General features: G+C 44.8%; 1 protein-coding gene across 2 annotated transcripts; it reads left to right on the top strand.

The window, feature by feature from the left end:
* The first annotated feature begins 6,670 nt into the window (after positions 1 to 6,670).
* On the top strand, positions 6,671 to 17,503 carry RPS24 (ribosomal protein S24). Of its 2 annotated transcripts, XM_040435056.1 has the most exons (6): positions 6,671 to 6,749; positions 8,136 to 8,201; positions 8,357 to 8,566; positions 9,980 to 10,090; positions 13,014 to 13,031; positions 17,428 to 17,503. In XM_040435056.1, exons 1-5 carry the CDS (start codon positions 6,747 to 6,749, stop codon positions 13,017 to 13,019), a joined length of 396 nt encoding a protein of 131 aa, XP_040290990.1. In that variant the 5' UTR covers positions 6,671 to 6,746; the 3' UTR covers positions 13,020 to 13,031; positions 17,428 to 17,503. The 2 variants fall into 2 exon arrangements, with proteins under 2 accessions (XP_040290990.1, XP_040290989.1); XM_040435055.1 differs by lacking the exon at positions 13,014 to 13,031.
* The last annotated feature ends 3,942 nt before the right edge of the window (positions 17,504 to 21,445 follow it).

Consider the following 21,445-nt stretch of genomic DNA (forward strand, 5'->3'; position numbering starts at 1 on the left):
AACGACTCGACCGACAGGTAGCAGACTACCTCGCCTTAACTACAGATATCGACACTCTGAGGAGCGATGAACCCCTTGACTACTGGGTGTGCAGGCTGGACCTGTGGCATGAGCTATCCCAGTTTGCGATAGAACTTCTGGCCTGCCCCGCTTCAAGTGTCCTGTCAAAAAGGACCTTCAGTGCAGCAGGAGGCATTGTCACTGACAAGAGAAGTCGCCTCAGTCAAAAAAGTGTTGATTACCTCACCTTTATTAAGATGAATGAGGCATGGATCCCGAAGGTTCTGACAGTGGGGGATACGTTTGACTAACAAAGGGCCTGATGACATGCCTTGGCCTCAAAATGGTCCCCATGCTGCTGTATTTAATGTCTGCATACCGGATGACTTTCGTGAATTCTCCACCACCAACTAGGGTTCAAGCCACAATGTTTTAGTCATCTTTCTGCCTTGAAAACATAATTTTTTCTGGCCGCTGCTACAACAGCGGCTGCAACAATACCATTATTTTTCAGGCATGTGCACATGCCTAATTTTTCTGGCCTCTGGTGATGCACTGTGGCTGCAAAAACAAAACAAAACAAAAAGGCACATACAAGTGTCAATTCCCCTTCATGATCGTTACCTTGTTGTGGTGAAGGGGCTTGCGTATCACAATGAAGCGATCATCACCTCTATGAGTGTGTTGACAATGTTGCCACATCCCAGATGATAAGGCCGTTGCTTCATTATGCTATCAGACCAAAAGCGATCGGCTGGATAATTTTTCATAGAAAAAACATTAATGTTTTTTTTTTTTTAAGTTGTATGGGTTTTTAATACATTAAATAAAAAAACTATAATAAAGTCTCTTAATAGTTTATTAGAAATAATGCAGACAATTTAAAAAATCCCCATCAATTCCAATACAAACAAGTACAAAGCTCAGAACTAAATTATTCCAAGATGTCGTAATGGTTCGTTAATTCGACAATGGTTAATCAATTCGACACACGTCCCCGGATAGGGGACGTAACAGGGATTAAACTGATAGGAATAGTACTAGTTAAGACACCACTCATATAGGGTGTCACAGCACATTGCTCCATGCACGCGCAGTGCCCCAACTTGGGAGTAAGAGGACCGACCAAGCTGCTTTTTCCATCTTCCGGTTCCTAAAATCAATTCAGTTTGGTGTATCAGAGTTTGGTCTGTCACTGTGAAGGCAGTCGAAGGTACCCGGCCTAAATTTTTTTTCACAAAAGGCAATCCCTGATATGGGACGTAACAGGGATTAAACTGATGAGAAGAGAGTACTACAGAAAATACCACTTAAATCGGGTGTGACAGTAAATTGCACAGCGCAGACGCAGTGACCGTGGCGTGGATTCAAACAAAGGGGAGGGAGTCAACGTTTTTTTAACCATCTCCCCGTTCGAAAAATCAATTTAATAAATGGACCCCAGATTGGGGACGTAACAGGGATTAAACTGATGAGAAGAGAGTACTACAGAAAATACCACTCATATCGGGTGTGACAGTAAATTGCACGGCGCAGACGCAGTGACCGTGGCGTGGATTCAAACAAAGGGGAGGGAGCCAGCGTTTTTTTAACCATCTCCCCGTTCGAAAAATCTATTTAATAAATGGACCCCAGATTGGGGACGTAACAGGGATTAAACTGATGAGAAGAGAGAACTACAGAAAATAGCACTCATATCGGGTGTGACAGTAAATTGCACGGCGCAGACGCAGTGACCGTGGCGTGGATTCAAACAAAGGGGAGGGAGCCAGCGTTTTTTTAACCATCTCCCTGTTCGAAAAATCTATTTAATAAATGGACCCCAGATTGGGGACGTAACAGGGATTAAACTGATGAGAAGAGAGAACTACAGAAAATAGCACTCATATCGGGTGTGACAGTAAATTGCACGGCGCAGACGCAGTGACCGTGGCGTGGATTCAAACAAAGGGGAGGGAGCCAGCTTTTTTTTAACCATCTCCCTGTTCGAAAAATCAATTTAATAAATGGACCCCAGATTGGGGACGTAACAGGGATTAAACTGATGAGAAGAGAGAACTACAGAAAATAGCACTCATATCGGGTGTGACAGTAAATTGCACGGCGCAGACGCAGTGACCGTGGCGTGGATTCAAACAAAGAGGAGGGAGCCAGCATTTTTTTAACCATCTCCCCGTTCGAAAAATCTATTTAATAAATGGACCCCAGATTGGGGACGTAACAGGGATTAAACTGATGAGAAGAGAGAACTACAGAAAATACCACTCATTTCGGGTGTGACAGTAAATTGCACGGCGCAGATGCAGTGACTGTGGCGTGGATTCAAACAAAGGGGAGGGAGCTAGCGTTTTTTTAACCATCTCCCCGTTCGAAAAATCCATTTAATAAATGGACCCCAGATTGGGGACGTAACAGGGATTAAACTGATGAGAATAGTACTACAGAAAATACCACTCATATCGGGTGTGACAGTAAATTGCACGGCACAGACGCAGTGACCGTGGATTCAAACAAAGGGGAGGGAGCCAGCGTTTTTTTAACCATCTCCCCTTTTCTAAAAATCAATTCAATTCACCTTTCCGGGACCCTTGGTGTTGTACGTGGCTGGGTGGAGGAAGAAACCTTCAATGACATCAACAGGACATGGCTAGCTTGGTATCCAACCTTGTGCAAATGGGGAGTTTGCGGTTGGGCAAATGGACTGTTTGCGGTTGTTTGCGATGCATTAAAAGGGGAGTTTGGTCTGTCAATGTCTGTGAAGCGGGCATAACCCTTACACTATCTGATCGATACAACATAATACCTGATCGTATACACACACTGGATGTTTTAAACCACGTTGTTCAAAAAAATTTAGGATTGTTAGGTGATTTATGCCCTTTATGGATTAAAACCAGACTCTGCGTCAACTACGTAATTTTCCATTTGAGTTTTGCCATGGATCCCCCTCCGGCATGCCACAGTCCAGGTGTTAGTCCCCTTGAAACAACTTTTCCATCACTATTGTGGTCAGAAAGAGTCCCTGTGGGTTTTAAAATTTGCCTGCCTATCGAAGTCTCTGGCGGTTCGCCCAATTCGCCCACATTTGCCGAAATTTGCGTTCCCCGTTCACAAACGGAAAATTTTATGTTCGCGACATCTCTACTCATAAGACGCAGACAATTTCCCCACAGTTTAGAGGGGGGGGATGCTTTTTACAGGGTGAAAAATAAGGAATTTTACGAGGAATTACTATCATAAAAGCAAGTAAATTCATATTTAGAAAATATTCATATTTAGACAATACAAATTTTCTGTAAATTTACATTTAGAATTTTTTTTTTTTACTAAATTCACCATGTACTGAAGTACGATGTGTCACGAAAAAACATTCTCAGATACGTTTGTAGAAAGCCTCATGGACATGACTGTATTTCGCCATCCGATCTGCATTTTTGTGCAATGGATGCGGACGCGTTCATTTGTTCATCTGAACTGGGCCACAAAAAATATGTACAGTACACTTTGTGCTGTCCGTATCTGGATGGACAACCGTAGTCCTGCAAAAATAATAAAAAATATATATATATAATTTTTTTTGTCCGTTTGGCTGTCAAGGATTGGACATTTTTGTTGTAGGGAGAAAGAAAATGGCGGCATGCACATGGCAGTGATCTGTGGTTTTCGGACCACAAACCATATAAAGTGCCAAATGTCAGATTTGCAAAATTAGTATTGCTCAGGAAAATGAAAATAGGCTCTGAGGTTAATGTAGGGCAAAAACTTGGTTTACAACTCTAAGAGGATCTTCACATGACCAGGGCCGTCTTTAATATTGATTGGACCCTGGGCAAAAATTTACTTGGGCCCCCTGGATCCCGCCTTCCCACACCCTAGCATGCAATCACGCCCTCCACCGCAACACGAACACAAAAATAAAATCCACACACCTGGTAGAGTACAGTGAATGACTGTGAATACTTCCAGTTCTGAAGACTCCAGCGGCTCAGGATCAGTGCTCTGGGCAGCTGGGCTGAGGGCTGGAAGTGGGCACCGCTCTGCAGGAAGGAGACCAGGGCTCGGCTCACCCTAGTGTTACAGTGCACCCCAGCACCCCACAGTATGCAGTATAGCACCCTATAGTATACAGCAACCCACAGTATGCAGTATAGCACTCTATAGTATACAGCACCCCACAGCATGCAGTATAGAACTCTATCGTATACAGCACCCCACAGTATGCAGTATAGCACCCTATAGTATATAACACCCTACAGTATGCAGTATAGCACCCTATAGTGTACAGCACCCCTCAGTATGCAGTATAGCAGCCTATAGTATAGAGAAACCCACAGCATGCAGTAAAGCACCCTATAGTAAACAGCACCCCACAGTATGCAGTATATAGTATAGCACCACGCACTATACATTATACAGCACCCCACAGTATATAGTAGAGCAATATAGCACCCCACAGTATAAAGCCCCCAACAGTATACAGTAGAGCAGTATAGCACCCCATAGTATACAGCACCTCACAGTATACAGTAGAGCAGTATAGCACCCCACAGTATACAGCACCCCACAATATACAGCACCCTACAGTATACAGTATACAGCACCCTAAACTATACAGTATACAGCACCCCGCAGTATACAGTAGAGCAGTATAGCACTCCACAATATACAGCACCCCACAGTATACAGCACCTAACGGTATACAGTATACAGCACCCCAAACTATATAGAATACAGCACCTCACAGTATACAGTATACAGAACCCCACAGTATACAGTAGAGCAGTATAGCACCCCACAGTATACAGCACCCCACAGTATACAGCACTCCACAGCATACAGCACCCCACAGTAGAGCAGTATAGCACCCCATAGTTTACAGCACCCCACAGTATACAGTAGAGCAGTATAGCACCCCACAGTATACCGTAGAGCAGTATAGCACACCACAGTATACAGCTCCCCACAGTATACAGCACCCCACAGTATACAGCACCACATAGTATACAGTAGAGCAGTATAGCACACCACAGTATACAGCCCCCCACAGTATGCAGCACCCCACAATATACATCACCCCACAATATACAGCACCCCACCGTATACAGCACCCCACAGTATACAGTAGCTTACAGTATATTAGCATAACAGCCCCTGTCACCTTTTCCTGATGTAATCTTCACAAAAAAAGCTCCACAATTATGGCAAACTTTTAGGGGTAGGTAGATTTTCCAGCGCAAAATGTTCCATCAGTTCTCCCTACCCCTGAGTGCACACGCACAAATCATCAGGAGCAGTTCATCCTTACCGCAGAGCTGAGTGCTGGATATTGGGGTTACCACATAAGCGGTGTCCCCCAATATCAAAATAGCTCTGCTATGTGGAGACTTCGATATTCTGCACTCATCTGTGCGGTAAGGATGAACTGCTCCTGATGATTTGTGCGTGCGTGTGCATTCAGGGGTAGGGAGATCTGATGGGACATTTTGCGCTGGAAAATCTACCTACCCCTAAGTGCGCACGCCGATGTACGGTTTCACGCATGCGCATGAAGTCCTTCTCCCGCGGCGCTGCAATGATTATTTGCTTATCAAGTGGATGTGCGCTTGCGCAGCGCCGCACACACCCTCCTCCAGCTGATTCCTTCGCGGCCGCGTCACTTCTGGTATAGCGTTTTTGCAAGGTATAGAAATCTGGCAGAACACCGGCAGGCATGGCAGCATTCCCCTGTGTAGCTGACAGCCTGACACTCGGGGCAGTGGTTAGCAGGGTTCAAGAGGCAGCTGCCTTGGGCCCCACAGGAGCAACTGGGCCCGGGAGCAGCTGCCCCTTTTGCCCCTTGTTAAAGACGGCCCTGCACATGATGGATTTTTCGCATGGATTCCGCGGCAAAAACAATGTTCCAAAACCATATTGAGATCTTTCCTATATATTTAAGAGAGTCCAGATGTTAGGCTAGGTCTACACGATGACATTTGTCGCACCCATGTCACGCGACAATTTTTATAATGATAGTCTATGGTGTCACACTGTGACATGCTGCGACTGCAACGGTCGCAAAAAATCCATTAAAAATGGACTTTTGCGTCGCAGCATGTCGCAGTGCGGCGCTATAGACTATCATTATAAAAATTGTCTCGCGACACATGTTGCAGTGTCGTCGTGTAGACCTAGCCTTAGTTTTAATTGTGCTTTTTTCCCACAGTGTGCAATTTTAGAAAAAACACTGCAGGAAAAGTGTCCTGTCTATTCTGTGCAGAATCCGCATCGAGAATTCCCATTGAAAATGGGCAGGAATGAAAATCCGAGCCTAAAATGTACCAAAAACACATCAGGAAAAAAACTAAAAAGTGATGCACATACTACATCATGTTTTTTTTTTTTCACTCTGTGTGAACATACCTTCAAAAATATCACAAAAAAACTGATGAAGCAGATTTTTTTTATTTTTTAAAGTCCCCAAAAAAGCTACAAAAAGGTGTGTGCGAAGGAGTATATATTACAAGGGGAGTGAAAATGATGAACACAGAAGAAGAATGTACAGGGCTTTATCGCTCAAAGAACGAACTTTTTCCGCAGCCCCTTTAAGTGGGAGGAAACTATTTCTATGATTGACAGCTCTTTCAACCAATGTTTGACCTTCGCGACGGCTCTTGAAGGCTCGCTCACTTCCTGTGAATCCTGCGATATGATTGGCTGAGGAAGGGTCGTTCTTTCTTTCCTTCCTCCCTGAGAGAGACCGTACCAAGATGGTGAGTGTCTCCGCTTAGTAATCTTGTACAATCCGTGGGATATCCGTGTCATCCTGCCTCGCTCTCGGATGAGCACGCCGTGTAGAGATGTGCACACTTCTGCGGCTGTGTTTGGAGAAGTTTCGTCCATATAACCTTGCAGTGTGAACTCCCCTGTGTTGGGCCTGGTGCGTGCCGGTCCCTGCACTCTGTAGTTGCTCCTCCGCCGCTCGTGTGTGTAGTCTATGGCGCTGCTCACCCCCGTTCTGCTGGTTCAGTGGCTGCTTGGTGTGTGGTGCCGGTGTACCGATGTAGCAGAGCTGTTAACTCTCTGCAGTTCATCCTCCAGATCGGTAGGAGAGCAGTGAACCTACTGGATCTCACTGAGAGTCCCCATGGTGATCCTGGCAGCTGCACCTCTGCTGATTAGTGCCTTATTAGACCCCTGGGGTCGGCATGCTGATGGTTTCAGGGGGCTTTGAACGCTTATTTAGGAGCACACCACAATGACACTTTAAATGGCTTTTCCGGATTTTTATACTGATGACCTATACCAGTGGTGGCGAACCTATGGCATGGGTGCCAGAGGCGGCACTCGGAGCCCTCTCTGTGGGCACCAGCACCCAGGAAAACAGTCTATGGTGTACCAATATGCCTTAGAGGTTTCCTGCTATTCTTCAGCCCAGGGCGCACTGAACGGCACAGGCAGCGCATTGAATGTAGGGAGGATATTATAGCTAAATAATAAAGTACATGGAAGATATACTATATTTGCATTCAGGTTAAATTGCTGTGTTGGCACTTTGCGGTAAAAAATTGGGTTTTGGGTTGCAGTTTGGGCACTCGGCCTCTAAAAGGTTCGAAATCGCTGACCTATACCTTGGGATAGGGCATCAGTAACTGATCGGTGGGGGTCCGACACTGGAATCCCGCTGATCAGCTGTTTCTAGGGCAGGCTCTCCTCTGACTGCTAATTTCCAGGTTGGACAACCAGCTCTATTGCATCTGGTGCAGTTATGGGTTGTTCAGTTCTTTACAGTTGTACATATAGGTGTCATGGAAGAGTCGGAGACCCCCCACCCCAGCCGGACTGATGAACTGCAGTATCATGGTTTACCTTTATCTTAATGGTGGCCATATTCTGTGTTTCTGCTGCAGTCCTTGTCTAGATGAGACATCCACTGTATAGTTTTCTCACATTTCTCCCCTTAGTGCCACCAGTGAAGAACATCAACCCCACCTCCAGAAGTGGCAGAGGAAACAAGTTGGGGTTGTTGCTTAGAGGAGCTTTGCAGGAAAGCCTTAGTGTCCATGAGAGAAATGAATGTGTAATGTAACTATGGAAGACGTCTCTATATGAGCTTATAAACGCCTTGATAAAATACCCCGTTTATGTCTTTATTTCAGAACGACAGCGTCACCATTAGAACTCGGAAGTTCATGACCAACAGACTGCTTCAGAGGAAGCAAATGGTAAGCCCCTGTGTGCTCCTAAGTAATGTCTTCTCCATCTTTATGCCTGAAGAAACCTTACTTGAGCTATGTGGATTCCTGGATGACGATGGGTATGATTATTTCTGTAACAAGTCCTGTGGCCACAAAATGTGTGATGTGCTTTTTGTGTTTAGGTCATAGATGTCCTTCATCCTGGGAAAGCTACTGTCCCAAAGACCGAAATCAGGGAGAAGCTGGCTAAAATGTACAAGACTACCCCGGATGTCATCTTTGTCTTCGGTTTCAGAACTCACTTTGGTGGCGGCAAGACTACAGGCTTTGGCATGATCTACGATTCTCTAGACTATGCAAAGAAGAATGAACCCAAACACAGACTGGCCAGGGTAATGGGCGAGGACTGTTGAAAGCTTTTTCTGACCCTGTCAATCTGCTGGTGGATATGTCTGTGACAATGCGATTCCCATTGCCACAGTCTAGCCTATAGTTTCTGAAGAAGTGGAATATGTAGTATGTGAAAACCTTAAATATGGGTCTCATTCACACAACAGCTTTTCTTTTCCATGTAATGTACATGCAAGTCAGTGTGGATAGTCACACGCCATTTTCTCCAATGCATGTCCTCTTTGTGGTAGTTGTGCAACTAACACTTTTGCATTCAGTGTATTTAAGTGAGGGAAAAATGGAACTAGAGGGTTAGTCTACTAAAGACTCATTTCGATCCAGAGGCAGTCCTTTGTAAACCCCCAGGAGGAGCTCTTATGGATGGTTCTCCATTCTGATGCAGAGTTTAAATGTTGTCATGCTTATGCCCTTACGATCTATCTTAGACAAGCCCTCTAACGAGGTTTATGTGCCATTTAACCTTTGCAGAGTAAAGTGCGCCCCCAGATATATATTGGGTGTAAGTACAGATTATCTTTTTTTAATACTACTGGTAAACTTTTCATTAAAAGGGTTGTCCTGCCATTTATATTGATGTCCTATCATCAGGTTAGGACATCGGTGATGGCTAACCTCTGGCACTCCACCTGTGGTAAAACTACAACTCCCAGGATTCTCCATTCATTTCTATGGCGTTCTGAGAACAGCCAAACAAGTGTGCATATTGGGAGTTGTAGTTTTACCACTGCTGGAGGTTAGCCATCACAGGGTTAGATCATCAGTATCAGATCGGCGCTGGTCCGGCACCCCCGCTGATCAGCTGTTTGAAAAGGAGGTGGCGCTCCATGCAAGCGCTACTTCCTCTTCATTACACTACACGTCTTCTCCTGTGGAGCGGCACTGTCGTGTATTTACAAGTACTCGCTCCTCTCAAGTGAATAGAGAGTACTTGTTGTTACACCGCACTGACAAAACTTCTAAGACTATGAGCAGTGTATTGAACAGGAAGCATTGCTCGTGTGGAGCGCTGCCTCCTCTTCAAACATCTGATCAGCAGGGGTGCCGGGTGTCAGACCCCTGCCAATATGATAGTATTATTGACCTATCCTGAAGATGGGTCATCAATATAAATGGCAGAACAACCCCTTTTTTGAATTCTGTAGATGGTTAAGATGGCCGTAAAGCTTGGAGAAAATGTCAGTGGTCTTATGCATGTTGGTGTTTAACATGTCCAATCCTTCTTTCTGTTGACAACTGCCAGTCGGGGGTTATTGGGACACCCCAATAGACATTTGATAACTTGCTGGTCCTACTGAAATAGACAAGTTCAGTCTACTTGTTTCTCATGTGAGTGTGGATGCCTTAAGAGTAGTTGCTACAGATGCAAGGATAACTTTTATTATGCTTTCCTTTAGCATGGTCTCTATGAGAAGAAAAAGACTTCCCGAAAACAGCGTAAAGAACGGAAGAACAGAATGAAGAAAGTTAGGGGTACAGCGAAAGCCAGTGTGGGTGCTGGTAAAAAGGTAAGTGCAAGACAATGGCTTGTAATGTCTATTAAACAGCGAGGTGTCACAATAACTTCCCATTTCTCTCGTTTTTACTCTCCCTTCTCTGATGTACAGAAGGTAACACTTCCTATAGAGGATTAGTATGTAGAGGCTGCTAAATTAGTTCTTCCATTACATAAATTATAGTGTTCAGTTCTTGAAATTAAATTAGTATTGTTTTAATACTCATTTTAATGTGTTGAGCCCGAAGAACATGAGCCGTATTAAAGTCGTCCCCATTACTCACTGCTTAGTTGCTGCTGTATCTCAGGCAGGATGGTGGGCCGATCAGTGTGGTTGTGGTGCGGTTTCACCCTGGATTGCTGCTGTCCAGTAGCCAGCACAGAAACTGTGGCTCAGATGCACTAAGATTTATTAAGGTCCAGCATTTTACACCAGTTTTTTTCTCTCCTCTCCTTTTCCCTGCATTGCCGCTGCATCCTCCAGCAGTCTGTGCACCTGAAATGAAATAGTCACTAGCTCATAGCCGGCATAGATTTCAGCCATCACTTTCTGGCATAAATGATGTGCCAGGGCTGATGGTAGAGAGGGCGGCGTATAAACATAACTTTCACCTAGAATCAGTTCTCATCAAGCTAATAAGAATATGGCCTAAATAATGGCTGTATTACACTTAGTTACCAGACGCCTGCTCGTCGGTGAAGACTGCTGCATGCACAGTATGGGGAGGAGTGATCGCTAATACCATCTTCCATGCCCCTAAAGAACCATTGTTTGCTGGCAGCATAGCATGTTTAGACTGCTAACAATGATTTTTGTAACTGTGTAAGTGATGGGACTGCTACTCTGTAAACTTTTCTAAAACAAAGCAATTGAAAAGTTTTTTTCGCCCCAAAATGAGTATAATGCAATAATGTAAAAAGATTGCCCTGAAGGGGTCCATAGGCTTTAACGTTAACACTTGATTTAGAAAAATCTCATTTTCTGAAGACTCCTTCCCTTTAAGCTGGGTCTGTACGTACACCTTTTGTTGCAATACAAAAATCACTGTCCACAGTAAATGCTTTGAGTGGTTTGAAAGTCTCTTCTAAATCTCTTCAGCTAAGTGAGTATTGCTGGTGATTTTTAAGAGGACCATTCATCGGTCCAAAGTGGTACCCTGGGATCTCACTGCACTTACTATTATTCCGGGGCGCCACTCCGTTCTTCCGCTATGTCCCCTGCTATTTTTGCTGACTTGGTAACACTGGGAGGAGCCTGCCCCTTTTCTCCTGGGCGTTCCTTCTCCCAGGCTATAGTGCTGTCCAATCGCAACGCAGATTTTTTTCTCCCAGGCTGAGCTCTGCGCTGCGATTGGACAGCGCTACAGCCTAGGAGAAGGAATGCCCAGGAGAAAAGGGGCAGGCTCCTCCCAGTTTTACCAAGTCAGTGAAAATACCGGGGGACATAGCGGGAGAATGGAGCGGCGCCCCGGCATAGTAAGTGCAGTGAGATCCCGGGGCGCCGCTCTACACAGCCTGATACTTATCTTACAATGTTTGGACTGATGAAAGGTCCTCTTTAATTGCTCTAGACAAGTGAGTGTCTAGTGTTTTGCAGCAGTGATTTAGAAACTATTTTCAAGCTACTCAGTTCCCTATGGACAGTGATCTCTGTGTGCTTTAACATCTAGATTTAGTTTGGCCCTGTGGTTTTTTTATTTTATTTTTTTGCCCTAAAAACACTAGCTCCAGGTGTTGGTTGATAGTGTATATGGGAACTAACAATGCAGGACACAAGTTTTTTGCCACTGGCCTTTGTGGTTGTTTTTGTTCAGGAGTTTTAATCATTCCTATAGGGAAAAAAGCATGATCTGCTGCCCATAAACAGTGATTGAGCTGTCTGCACCAAAGATAGTTTCACCTGATGAATGAGCGGCACAGTTTACATGAGCAGATTATCAGGAATGGTCATTTGTTCCCAATAATCTGGCTGCCGATTGGGCTGTGTAAATGCGGCTTAAAGGGATTCTGTCACCCCACTAAACATTTTTTTTTTTTTTTAGTTACTTATAATCCCTATACTGCGATTTTTGCATACATACTGTAATTAATCATTTTGGTTCAGCAGATTCTGTTAAAAACGTACTTTTAAAATATGCAAATTACCTTGCTACCAGCAAGTAGGGTGGCTACTTGCTGGTAGCAGCCGCATCCTCCGATCCTAAAGACTCCCCCTTCGCATGTTGATTGACAGGGCCAGCGAACGGGATCTTTCTCTGCTGGCCCTGTTTGCATTCAAAATCTGGCGCCTGCGCCGTACCTGTCTTCAGTCGGTGCAGGCCCACTGAGAGGAGGACGCTTGCTCGGCCGCTCCATCCTCAATGCGCCTGCGCCAATGACGTCACATCTACACCCGGCGCAGGCGCATTGAGGAAGGAGCGGCCGAGCGAGCGTTTTCCTCTGTGCGCCTGCACCGACTGAAGACAGGTACGGCGCAGGCGCCAGATTTTGAATGCAAACAGGGCCAGCAGAGAGAGATCCCGTTCGCTGGCCCTGTCAATCAACAAGCGGAGGGGGCGTCTTTAGGATAAGAGGATGCGGCTGCTACCAGCAAGTAGCCGCCCTACTTGCTGGTAGCAAGGTAATTAGCATATTTTAAAAGTACGTTTTTAACAGAATCTGCTGAACCAAAATGATTATTTAAAGTATGTATGCATAAATCGCAGTATAGGTATTATAAGTAACCAAAAAAAAAAACTGTTTAGTGGGGTGACAGAAGCCCTTTAAGCTCTTGCTCTAATAGCATTTATAGTGCTGTATTAGGAAACTAGATGACTTGTGAGTGTTCTTTCAAACTATTTAGTTGCTCTACTTATTAAGGGAAGTGTTTAGTTTCTGTATCTTGTGCTGACTATTTCTGCCTTTTTGTTCCGCACTTCCTTGGCATCCTCCTTCAGAAATGAAGTGATCAGCAGGTATAGTGACTGCATGAGTGTGATCCCCTATTGCAACCTCGAGCTTCACACAGTCCCATTTTAGTTTTGCATGTGACTACTAGGTTCTAATCATTGGACGTGAGTTGATGTTGCAAGCTTTTCATTTCTGACATTAAAGAAGAACTCCTGCCAAAAATGTTATTCTCTGACCAGTTAGAAAGGTACATGAGAGAATCAGTGACTGTATTTGTGAGATGTACCTTCCTTATACATGTGACCAGCAAGCAGACTCCAACTGACTCTGCATCTTGTGTGGACAGGAAGTCAGTTTCTCTATGTATTCCTATGGGAGCCTCAATATCAGTCTCATAGGAATGAATAGAGACGTAACGGACTTCCCGTCCTGTCAGTTGGAGATTAGAGATTTGGTCACTTTACATCACTTTCTAGCAAGTTGGAGAATAAAAATTTTGCCTGGAGTTCTACTTTGTCATTGCATAGTTATTGGATGGACAATAAATTATGCTTTATAATGAGTTAATAGATGCATCATCCATTTTCATCTTAAAATTTTTGTGTATGTGTTTACCTAGAAAGAAAAAAAAAAGTATCCTGCTAGTTCGAAGAAGTTAAAGGGATTTTGTCACCAGGTTTTGGCCTATAGAGATACGGACATGCACAGCTAGATCGCCGCTAGCATGTCCGCAATATATCTGTCCTATAGGGCTGTGTGGTTTTAATTTCTTTAAAAAGGGATTTTATAGATATGTAAATGAGTCTTGAATGTGTCCAAGGGGCTGCACTAACCTTACTTGTGCCCGCTTGTGAAGGAGCCCAGCACTGCATATGTCCTCCGAATCTCCTCCTTTCATCAACGCTAGATAGCAGTTTTCTCGCGATGCGCGAGATCGCGCATGCGCAGTGTCGGTATAGTGTTCCTTCCCTGTGCTGGCATCAGCCTCAGGGAAAGAACTGCGTATGTGTGATCTCGCGCATCGCGACATTACGGCTATCTATTGGTGATGAAAGGAGGAGATTCGGAGGACATATGTGGTGCTGGGCTCCTTCACAGGCGGGCACAAGTAAGGTTAGTGCAGCCCCTTGGACACATTCAAGACTAATTTACATATCTATAAAATCCTTTTTTAAAGAAATTAAAACCACACAGCCCTATAGGACAGATATATTGCGGACATGCTAGCGGCGATCTAGCCGTGCATGTCCGTATCTCTATAGGCCAAAACCTGGTGACAGAATCCCTTTAAACCTGTCAGTCAGCTTTTAGAGTTACTTGGAAATTGCATTGAGCAACTATTGATTTAAAGGGAGTATTTCACCTAAAATCGCCATTATAGAACACTAACATCAGGATCTCCATTACATTCCTAATATTAGAATGCTGCAGGTGATCGGCGGGGGTGTCGGACCCCCACCGATCTGATCTATATTTGGAAATTTGGCATAACTGTACTGACCCTCAGAATAAACTTATACTACACAGTGAATGCCATAAATTCCACACAAGGTTAAATTGCAGTTTTTTTTTTTTATTTCCACCTAAAAATCAAGTAATTTAATACAGTAAATATACCCCAAAATGGTTCCTCATAAACTTGCAACTAAGGCTACTTTCACACTTGCGTTCGGGGCTCCGCTTGTGAGCTCCGTTTGAAGGGTCTCACAAGCGGCCCTGAACGCATCCGTCCAGCTACTAATGCATTCTGAGTGGACGCGGATCCGCTCAGAATGCCTCAGTCTGGCAGCGTTCAGCCTCCGCTCCGCTCAGCAAGCGGACCCCCGAACGCATCCGTCCAGCTACTAATGCATTCTGAGTGGACGCGGATCCGCTCAGAATGCATCAGTCTGGCAGCGTTCAGCCTCCGCTCCGCTCAGCAAGCGGACACCTGAACACTGCAGCGTTTGGGTGTCCGCCTGGCCGTGCGGAGGCAAATGGATCCGTCCAGACTTACAATGTAAGTCAATGGGGACGGATCCGTTTGAAGTTGACACTATATGGCTCAATTTTCAAACGGATCCATCCCCCATTGACGTTCAATGTAAAGTCTGGACGGATCTGTCTGAAGCTACTTTCACACTTAAAATTTTCTCTACAATATAATGCAGACGGATCCGTTCTGAACGGATCCAAAGTCTGCATTATATGAGCGGATCCGTCTGAGCAGACCCCAGACGGATCCGCTCTGAACGCAAGTGTGAAAGTAGCCTAATCCCGCAAAAAACAAACAAAAAAAAACTAGTTATGACTGCTGGAACACACAGCCTAAAATGGTCACAGCCTAAAAATACAATTGTGTCCCCTGAGTTGTGCGCCAACAAGATTTACGGTACTTCAAACACATTAAAATTCTACAATGGTGACATTTTTGGTAGGGTTTTCCCAATTTGTGTTACTGGTAGCAGGATAAGATTCTCTTGATTTAGGTTTCATCAATTACCCTTTTATTTTCCTGCTACTTTCCCAGTGAGTTTGGGGCTAGTTTTCACAGGTACTTGTTTTGTTGTAGCTCCTGGTTTGCATGAAAATGAAACTGTTTTATAAGCTTGCTGATGACCTTGTGTAAAGAATAGCTCTCATGCACATGGCCGTGGCTGTATTGTGGGCGCCAGCTGTGTGCGTCCTATTCACTTGAATGGGTCCGCGATGCGGAACGGAGGCCCACAGAAGCACTACAGAGGGCTACCGTGGTTCTGTCCGTGACTCTGCACCGCAAAACATTCAATTTTTATTTTTTATGGTGTGGACGGATCACGGACCCATTCAAGTTGAATGGGTCTCTATCCTTCCCGGCCGCCGCACGGGTGTTGCTGTGCTTTGGGGACTGCAAATTGTGGTCTCCAATGCACGGAACGGTTGTGTGCATGAGGCCCAAAGGGGTTGGTTGGTTTCCTATATTGATGACCTATCCACAGGATAGGTAGCAAAACATCAGATCGGTAGGGGTCCGACACATGACACCCCCTGCCTATCAGCTGTTTGAAGCACTCGTGCTGTCTTCTCTTCACTGTTTGCATGCTGACTTTGCAGCGGCGAGCAGTGTAATGACGACTACTCCGTCCCATTCACTAAAACAGAGAGGAGCAGACAGTGTAATTACTCCTTCCCATTGAATGACTGAGCAGTTGAAATTACACTGCCACTGCAATGTCGGCAGCGAGCAGGTAAACGTTGCAGCACTTGCATAATGGCTGATCGGGGGTGCTGGTCTGATATTGATCACCCATCCTTAAGAAGTGTCTGCGTAGTGGTGTTTACTGTGTACATGGAGAGTAGTGGTTTTTCTTTCATACTGCTTGTTTAAGAAACTGAAAAATCCCATAGCATGATGAAGCAAATTTCTTTTAGTGCCGTGGCCTTGTATCAACCCAGATTGCAAAATAATTAATTTGGCGGCCTGCTAAGCATTGGAGGCAAAATTTTACCTGCCATGTAAATTATGCATCTTCTATGTATTCATTGCAATAATGGGATTGAACCCCAGCTTGTGAGTCCTGTTTGAGGCAATTAAGAATGGGATGTAAGGTAGGCAAGCTTGCATGTGGAGTTGTTGCATTTTTGTTTCCCATCTCTAGGGGTGAGACATGGTAGCAGGCAGCCACCTCGGTGTTTAAATAGTGAGAAGTGTCTAATTTCCACCATGAAATGGATGAGTTTGTATCTGAAACAGCAGAATCATGTCGCTGGTTAAAGGGGTATTCCAGGGTTTTGATATTGATAAACCATCAATGCCAGATTGGCAGGGGTCTGGCACCCTCATCAGTCAGCTGATTCCTCCAGCACCGCTCCCACTGAAGTTACTGGCCCCAATGGCTGCTGTGTGGGGCGGATATGAAATCCTAGAATATCCTTAACAATAAATGTAAAAACCAGGGCAGCTACGCATTTAGCCATATCAGATATGTCAGTGCTGCTCTTTATGGCCTGTCCTTAGCCCTATATTACACACCACGTAAAAGCTGGACACACACACTCCCCTACTGCTGTTAAAACACCATGAAATCCCTCCTAGTTGTGAGAATCTGCACGTGCAATACCTATTAACCCTTAGATCTTGCGATTTTCTATTTCCATTTTTGTTTCTCATTCCCTGGCTTCCTGGAGCCATAATTTTATTTTTCCATTCACATAGCCATATGAGGGCTTAACTATTGCAGGACAAGTTGTACTTTCTAATGGCACTATTTAATATTGCATATGATAGTGGGGAGCTGGAAAAAAAAAATCTGAATTGGGGGGGGGGCACAATTCTGCCACAGTCTTTATTATTTTTTTTTTACACAATGTTCCCTATGGATATCTTTTGACTTCTGTTTGCTACTTCAATTCTTCAGTATAGCATTGTTAAAGAGTGTTATGTTAAAACGTAAGACAAAAACATTATGTACTTTTCATTGTATTTTTATTTTTATTTTGCAGAAGGACTAAAGGATCCCATGACTGTCCACATGAAGATTATACTTCTGTTCTTGTAATAAAAATGTATAAAAATTGATTACCTGTTTTGTTCTGATTTTGCATAGACAGTTATTACCATATATAATATTTAGCGGAAGATATAAAGTACAGGAAGTTTTACAGAGTAGCCATGATACAGCAATGGAAGTTACACGCATGGATACAAGATGGTTATTGCATGCAGTGTTATACAATGTTAAAGGGAGTCTTTCACGCCGATTCACCGTATTAACCTAACAGACTTATGTCCACGGCATCCCCCCTATTAAAACTGTGCTTACCGTATGTTGGTTGCTATCATCGTTCTGCCGAAAAACACTTTTAATCCATATGCAAATTAGGCTGTGAAGGTGCCCAGGGGCGGTGTTACAACAGCCGGTGCCCAGGCCCCTGGGTCATTTTCATACGAATCCACTCCCCCTCCGCCGCGTCTGCCCGCCCTTGGTCTCTGCTCTAACCTCCCTCCTCCCGTCCGTAATCCCGAGCATGCGCCAATGACTGCGATATCGGCGTGTGCGCATTGAATGACCACAGTCTGGGGCATCACAGTTTACCGTGCGCATGCGCCGGGCCCGGCCTAACTTACGTTCTTGCCGTGATGCGCTGTGATCACGGCAAGAACGTAAGTTAGGCTGGCGCATGCGCACGGTAAACTGTGATGCCCTGGCCAGACTGGTCATTCAATGTGCACGCGCCGATATCGCAGTCATCGGCGCATGCTCGGGATTACGGATGGGAGGAGGGAGGTTAGAGCAGAGAAGAAGGGCGGGCAGAAGCGGCGGAGGGGGAGTGGATTCGTATGACAATGACATGGGCCTGAGCGCTGGCCGTTGTAACACCGCCCCTGGGCACCTTCACAGCCTAATTTGCATATGGATTAAGTGTTTTTCGGCAGAACGATGATGGCAACCAACATACGGTAAGCACAGTTTTAATAGGGGGGATGCCGTGGACATAAGTGTTAGGTTAATACGGTGAATCGGCGTGAAAGACTCCCTTTAAATGTTCCTCAGTTCAGATTTGCTCGGCATATTAACACCGTAAAGAAATTATCCCAGGATTGTCAAAAATGAAAATCGGATCTCATAAGACATGACAACCTCTTTCTAACAAAGCTAGAACTAGCCCTGTACCTCATATGGGTCCAGAGGTCTTGCCATTCATTGCTTCAGTTATTCTGCTAGATTTATTTCAAGCTGGCAGCTCGGAGCATGTTGGGGGTGTCCTTTCTGCTGCAGCTAGTGGCAGTTGCAGGATAGGACTGAGCATGTGCAGAGAAATTAGAAAAAGCCCAAACGGCAAGTGGTGCTGTACAGATGAATTTCATTGAATAACTCGGCTATAATACAGTTTTAATTGCATACAATTACAAAAGTATCCAGATCCAGGTGCTGGTTTGAAAAACCTGTAGACAACACCAGTGTTGAGCGAAGTATTCAAAAATTCTATTCGACGGCTTCACCAAATTACTTTAATCACAAAGCGCATTTGTTTAAGTAGTGGGTGCAATAATGGTGAGTGGCAATTGCGCTGCTCCCTGTCGTACCCCTTAGATACCATGTTCATAGCAGATCGCGGCATCTGATAGAAATAATAGTGTAAAATAAATTACATCATGCCTACCTCATCCATTTGCTCGTGACGGGATAGCTGCCACCATCTTGATTCAAGATCTGGCTTGAAATCTCGCGTGGCCCGTGATGTCACCACGTCAGCGAGTATGTTCAGTGAAGATGGCGGCATCCTGCCTTTCTCAAGCAAATGGAAGACGTAAGTGATCATTATATTTTTTTTTTAAATACACCCATTTCAGGTAAAATGAATTCGCTACCACAAGGCATAAGGAAACTCAGCTTTGCGGCAAATCTATTTTAATTTGAAATTCACTCAACACTAGACAATACCTTTAAGAACTGGGCCAATTTTTTTGTTTTTACTCCCTGCCTTCCTAGAGGAGAAAAAAAACACAACTGTGCCATAGTTTTAAGGATTTCATTTTTACAGCATTCCCCATACATATGTTAATTTCTTTCTGCGGGTTAGTATGATTAGAGATACTGCATTTGTTTTTTGTGTTAAGTTTTCTTTGCATTGCTATATTTTGATTCCCATACCATAATCTTCGTAGCTGTGTGAGGGTACATTTTTTGCTTGGCGATCTGTAGTATTTGATACTATTTTGGAATGTTATGACTTTTTGATTATTTTTTTTTGATTGTTTCACCTCATCCATGACAGTGCCCTTTGTGAGTAGAACCTCCCATTAAGGAAAGGAAACCTGAGAAGATAAAATGGTTCACACCTTATTTCAGGTTTTCTATCCTCCAGATGGGATGTTCTGAGGGGGTGCTTGCGAAGGTCTGGACTTACCTTACGGGACCTATCATGCAGCAGCATGACTTGCTGAACTACCTTTCCTCATCTCCGTCTAAGTCCCTCTCCTATGGTGGGAGCCGTGGTCCAGTTCGGTGAGGTAATTGTGGCAATATTGCCTAGGGTCTGACATGTCTGCTGGTGGCTTCCTGTTGGTCCTGGGGAATGTGCAGACTGCTGGTGATGTCACTTTCAGCCTCTTGACATAACTTCCTGCACAGCCTTACTGGATTCTCATACAGGCGCAGTGCCAAACGAGTTAAATTGGCTTATGTGCTTTTGTATACAGTGGGGGGTTCACATCTCTGCATCATGGGGGAGAGGGAATTGTTTTTGTTAGGCAGCAGAAGGAAAAGTGGCCTTCAAGTCTAAGCATAAAAAGTATGGAATCTGTGGGGTGTATTACTACTGCCCTATGCTAAGCCTGTTTGTCAGCTATGTGTGTATAAGGCTATGTGTGTAAGTCATGCATAAGTCACATATAAGCTATGTGTGTATAAGTCACACTGCCGTTCTGGTTTCAGTTTGTGAGATCCGTTTTGGGGCTCTCACAAGTGGTCCAAAACTGATCCGGTTTGCCATTTTGAATGGATAAGGATCTGCTCAGAATGCATCAGTTTGGCTCTGTTCCGCCTCCATTCGTTTTGGAGGCGGATGTTTTAGTGTCAGTGTGACGAAAATGAGCCAAACGGATCAGTCCTGACACAATGGAAGTCAATGGGGACAGATCCGTTTCCACTGACAATATGGCACAATAGAAAACTGATCCGTCCCCCATTTGACTTTCAATGGTGTTTAAGACTGATCCGTTTTGGCAATGTTAAAGATAATACAAATGGATCTGTTCTGAATGGGTGCATGCGGTTGTATTATCTGCGCAGATCCATGACTGATCCGTGCCAAACGGCAGTGTGAAAGTAGCCTATGCTGGTTTTGGAACAGTATGTCTAAGCCTCATTTCCACTGGGTGGATCGGTTCGGGTCGGCACAGTTTGGAAGATTTTTTTTATGGTCCGGTCTATTTAGGTGAGCGTTTCAACTGCCAGTTGGGCCGCCGGGTCCATACGGGGTTTAGAAAAAAATGCGTAGCGTGACGTCACACTAGTGCGACAACAAACGCGACGCTACAAACAACAAAGATGGAGGTCATCCAGCAGCTCGTGTTTTCACTACTTGCATTTTCTGCCAATCAGGAGAATGTATTGTGTGACTCAAGTAGCTCCGCCCTAACCGAACCGTTCCATTTTCCTATGGCCCTACATCTGAAGCAGGCCCCTGAATGGTGCGGTACGGTTTGCTTGTATGGATCGCTTTCATAGTGGAAACACCCCAAATAGCGAACCGATCCGCTCAGTGGAAACGAGGCATAAAAGTATTAAAGCAATGGTAAGGTTTGGAAGTGAAAGCTTCTTTAACCGCCTCCGGACCGCCTAACGCAGGATCGCGTTCCGGAGGCGGCAGCCCTGCGCAGAGTCACGCATATATGCGTCATCTCGCGAGACGCGAGATTTCCTGTGAACGCGCGCACACAGGATCGGAAGGTAAGCGAGTGAATCTCCAGCCTGCCAGCGGCGATCGTTCGCTGGCAGGCTGGAGATGCGATTTT

Source organism: Bufo bufo, chromosome 6 (genome assembly GCF_905171765.1).
Source record: "Bufo bufo chromosome 6, aBufBuf1.1, whole genome shotgun sequence".
In the NCBI taxonomy this organism is placed as follows: domain Eukaryota; kingdom Metazoa; phylum Chordata; class Amphibia; order Anura; family Bufonidae; genus Bufo; species Bufo bufo.

Excerpts from the sequence above, each read along its gene's own strand:
- RPS24 (XM_040435055.1), top strand. Across the intron at positions 8,202-8,356 it reads TGCTTCAGAGGAAGCAAATG|GTCATAGATGTCCTTCATCC; the intron begins GTAAGCCCCTGT and ends TTTTGTGTTTAG. Across the intron at positions 8,567-9,979 it reads CCAAACACAGACTGGCCAGG|CATGGTCTCTATGAGAAGAA; the intron begins GTAATGGGCGAG and ends GCTTTCCTTTAG.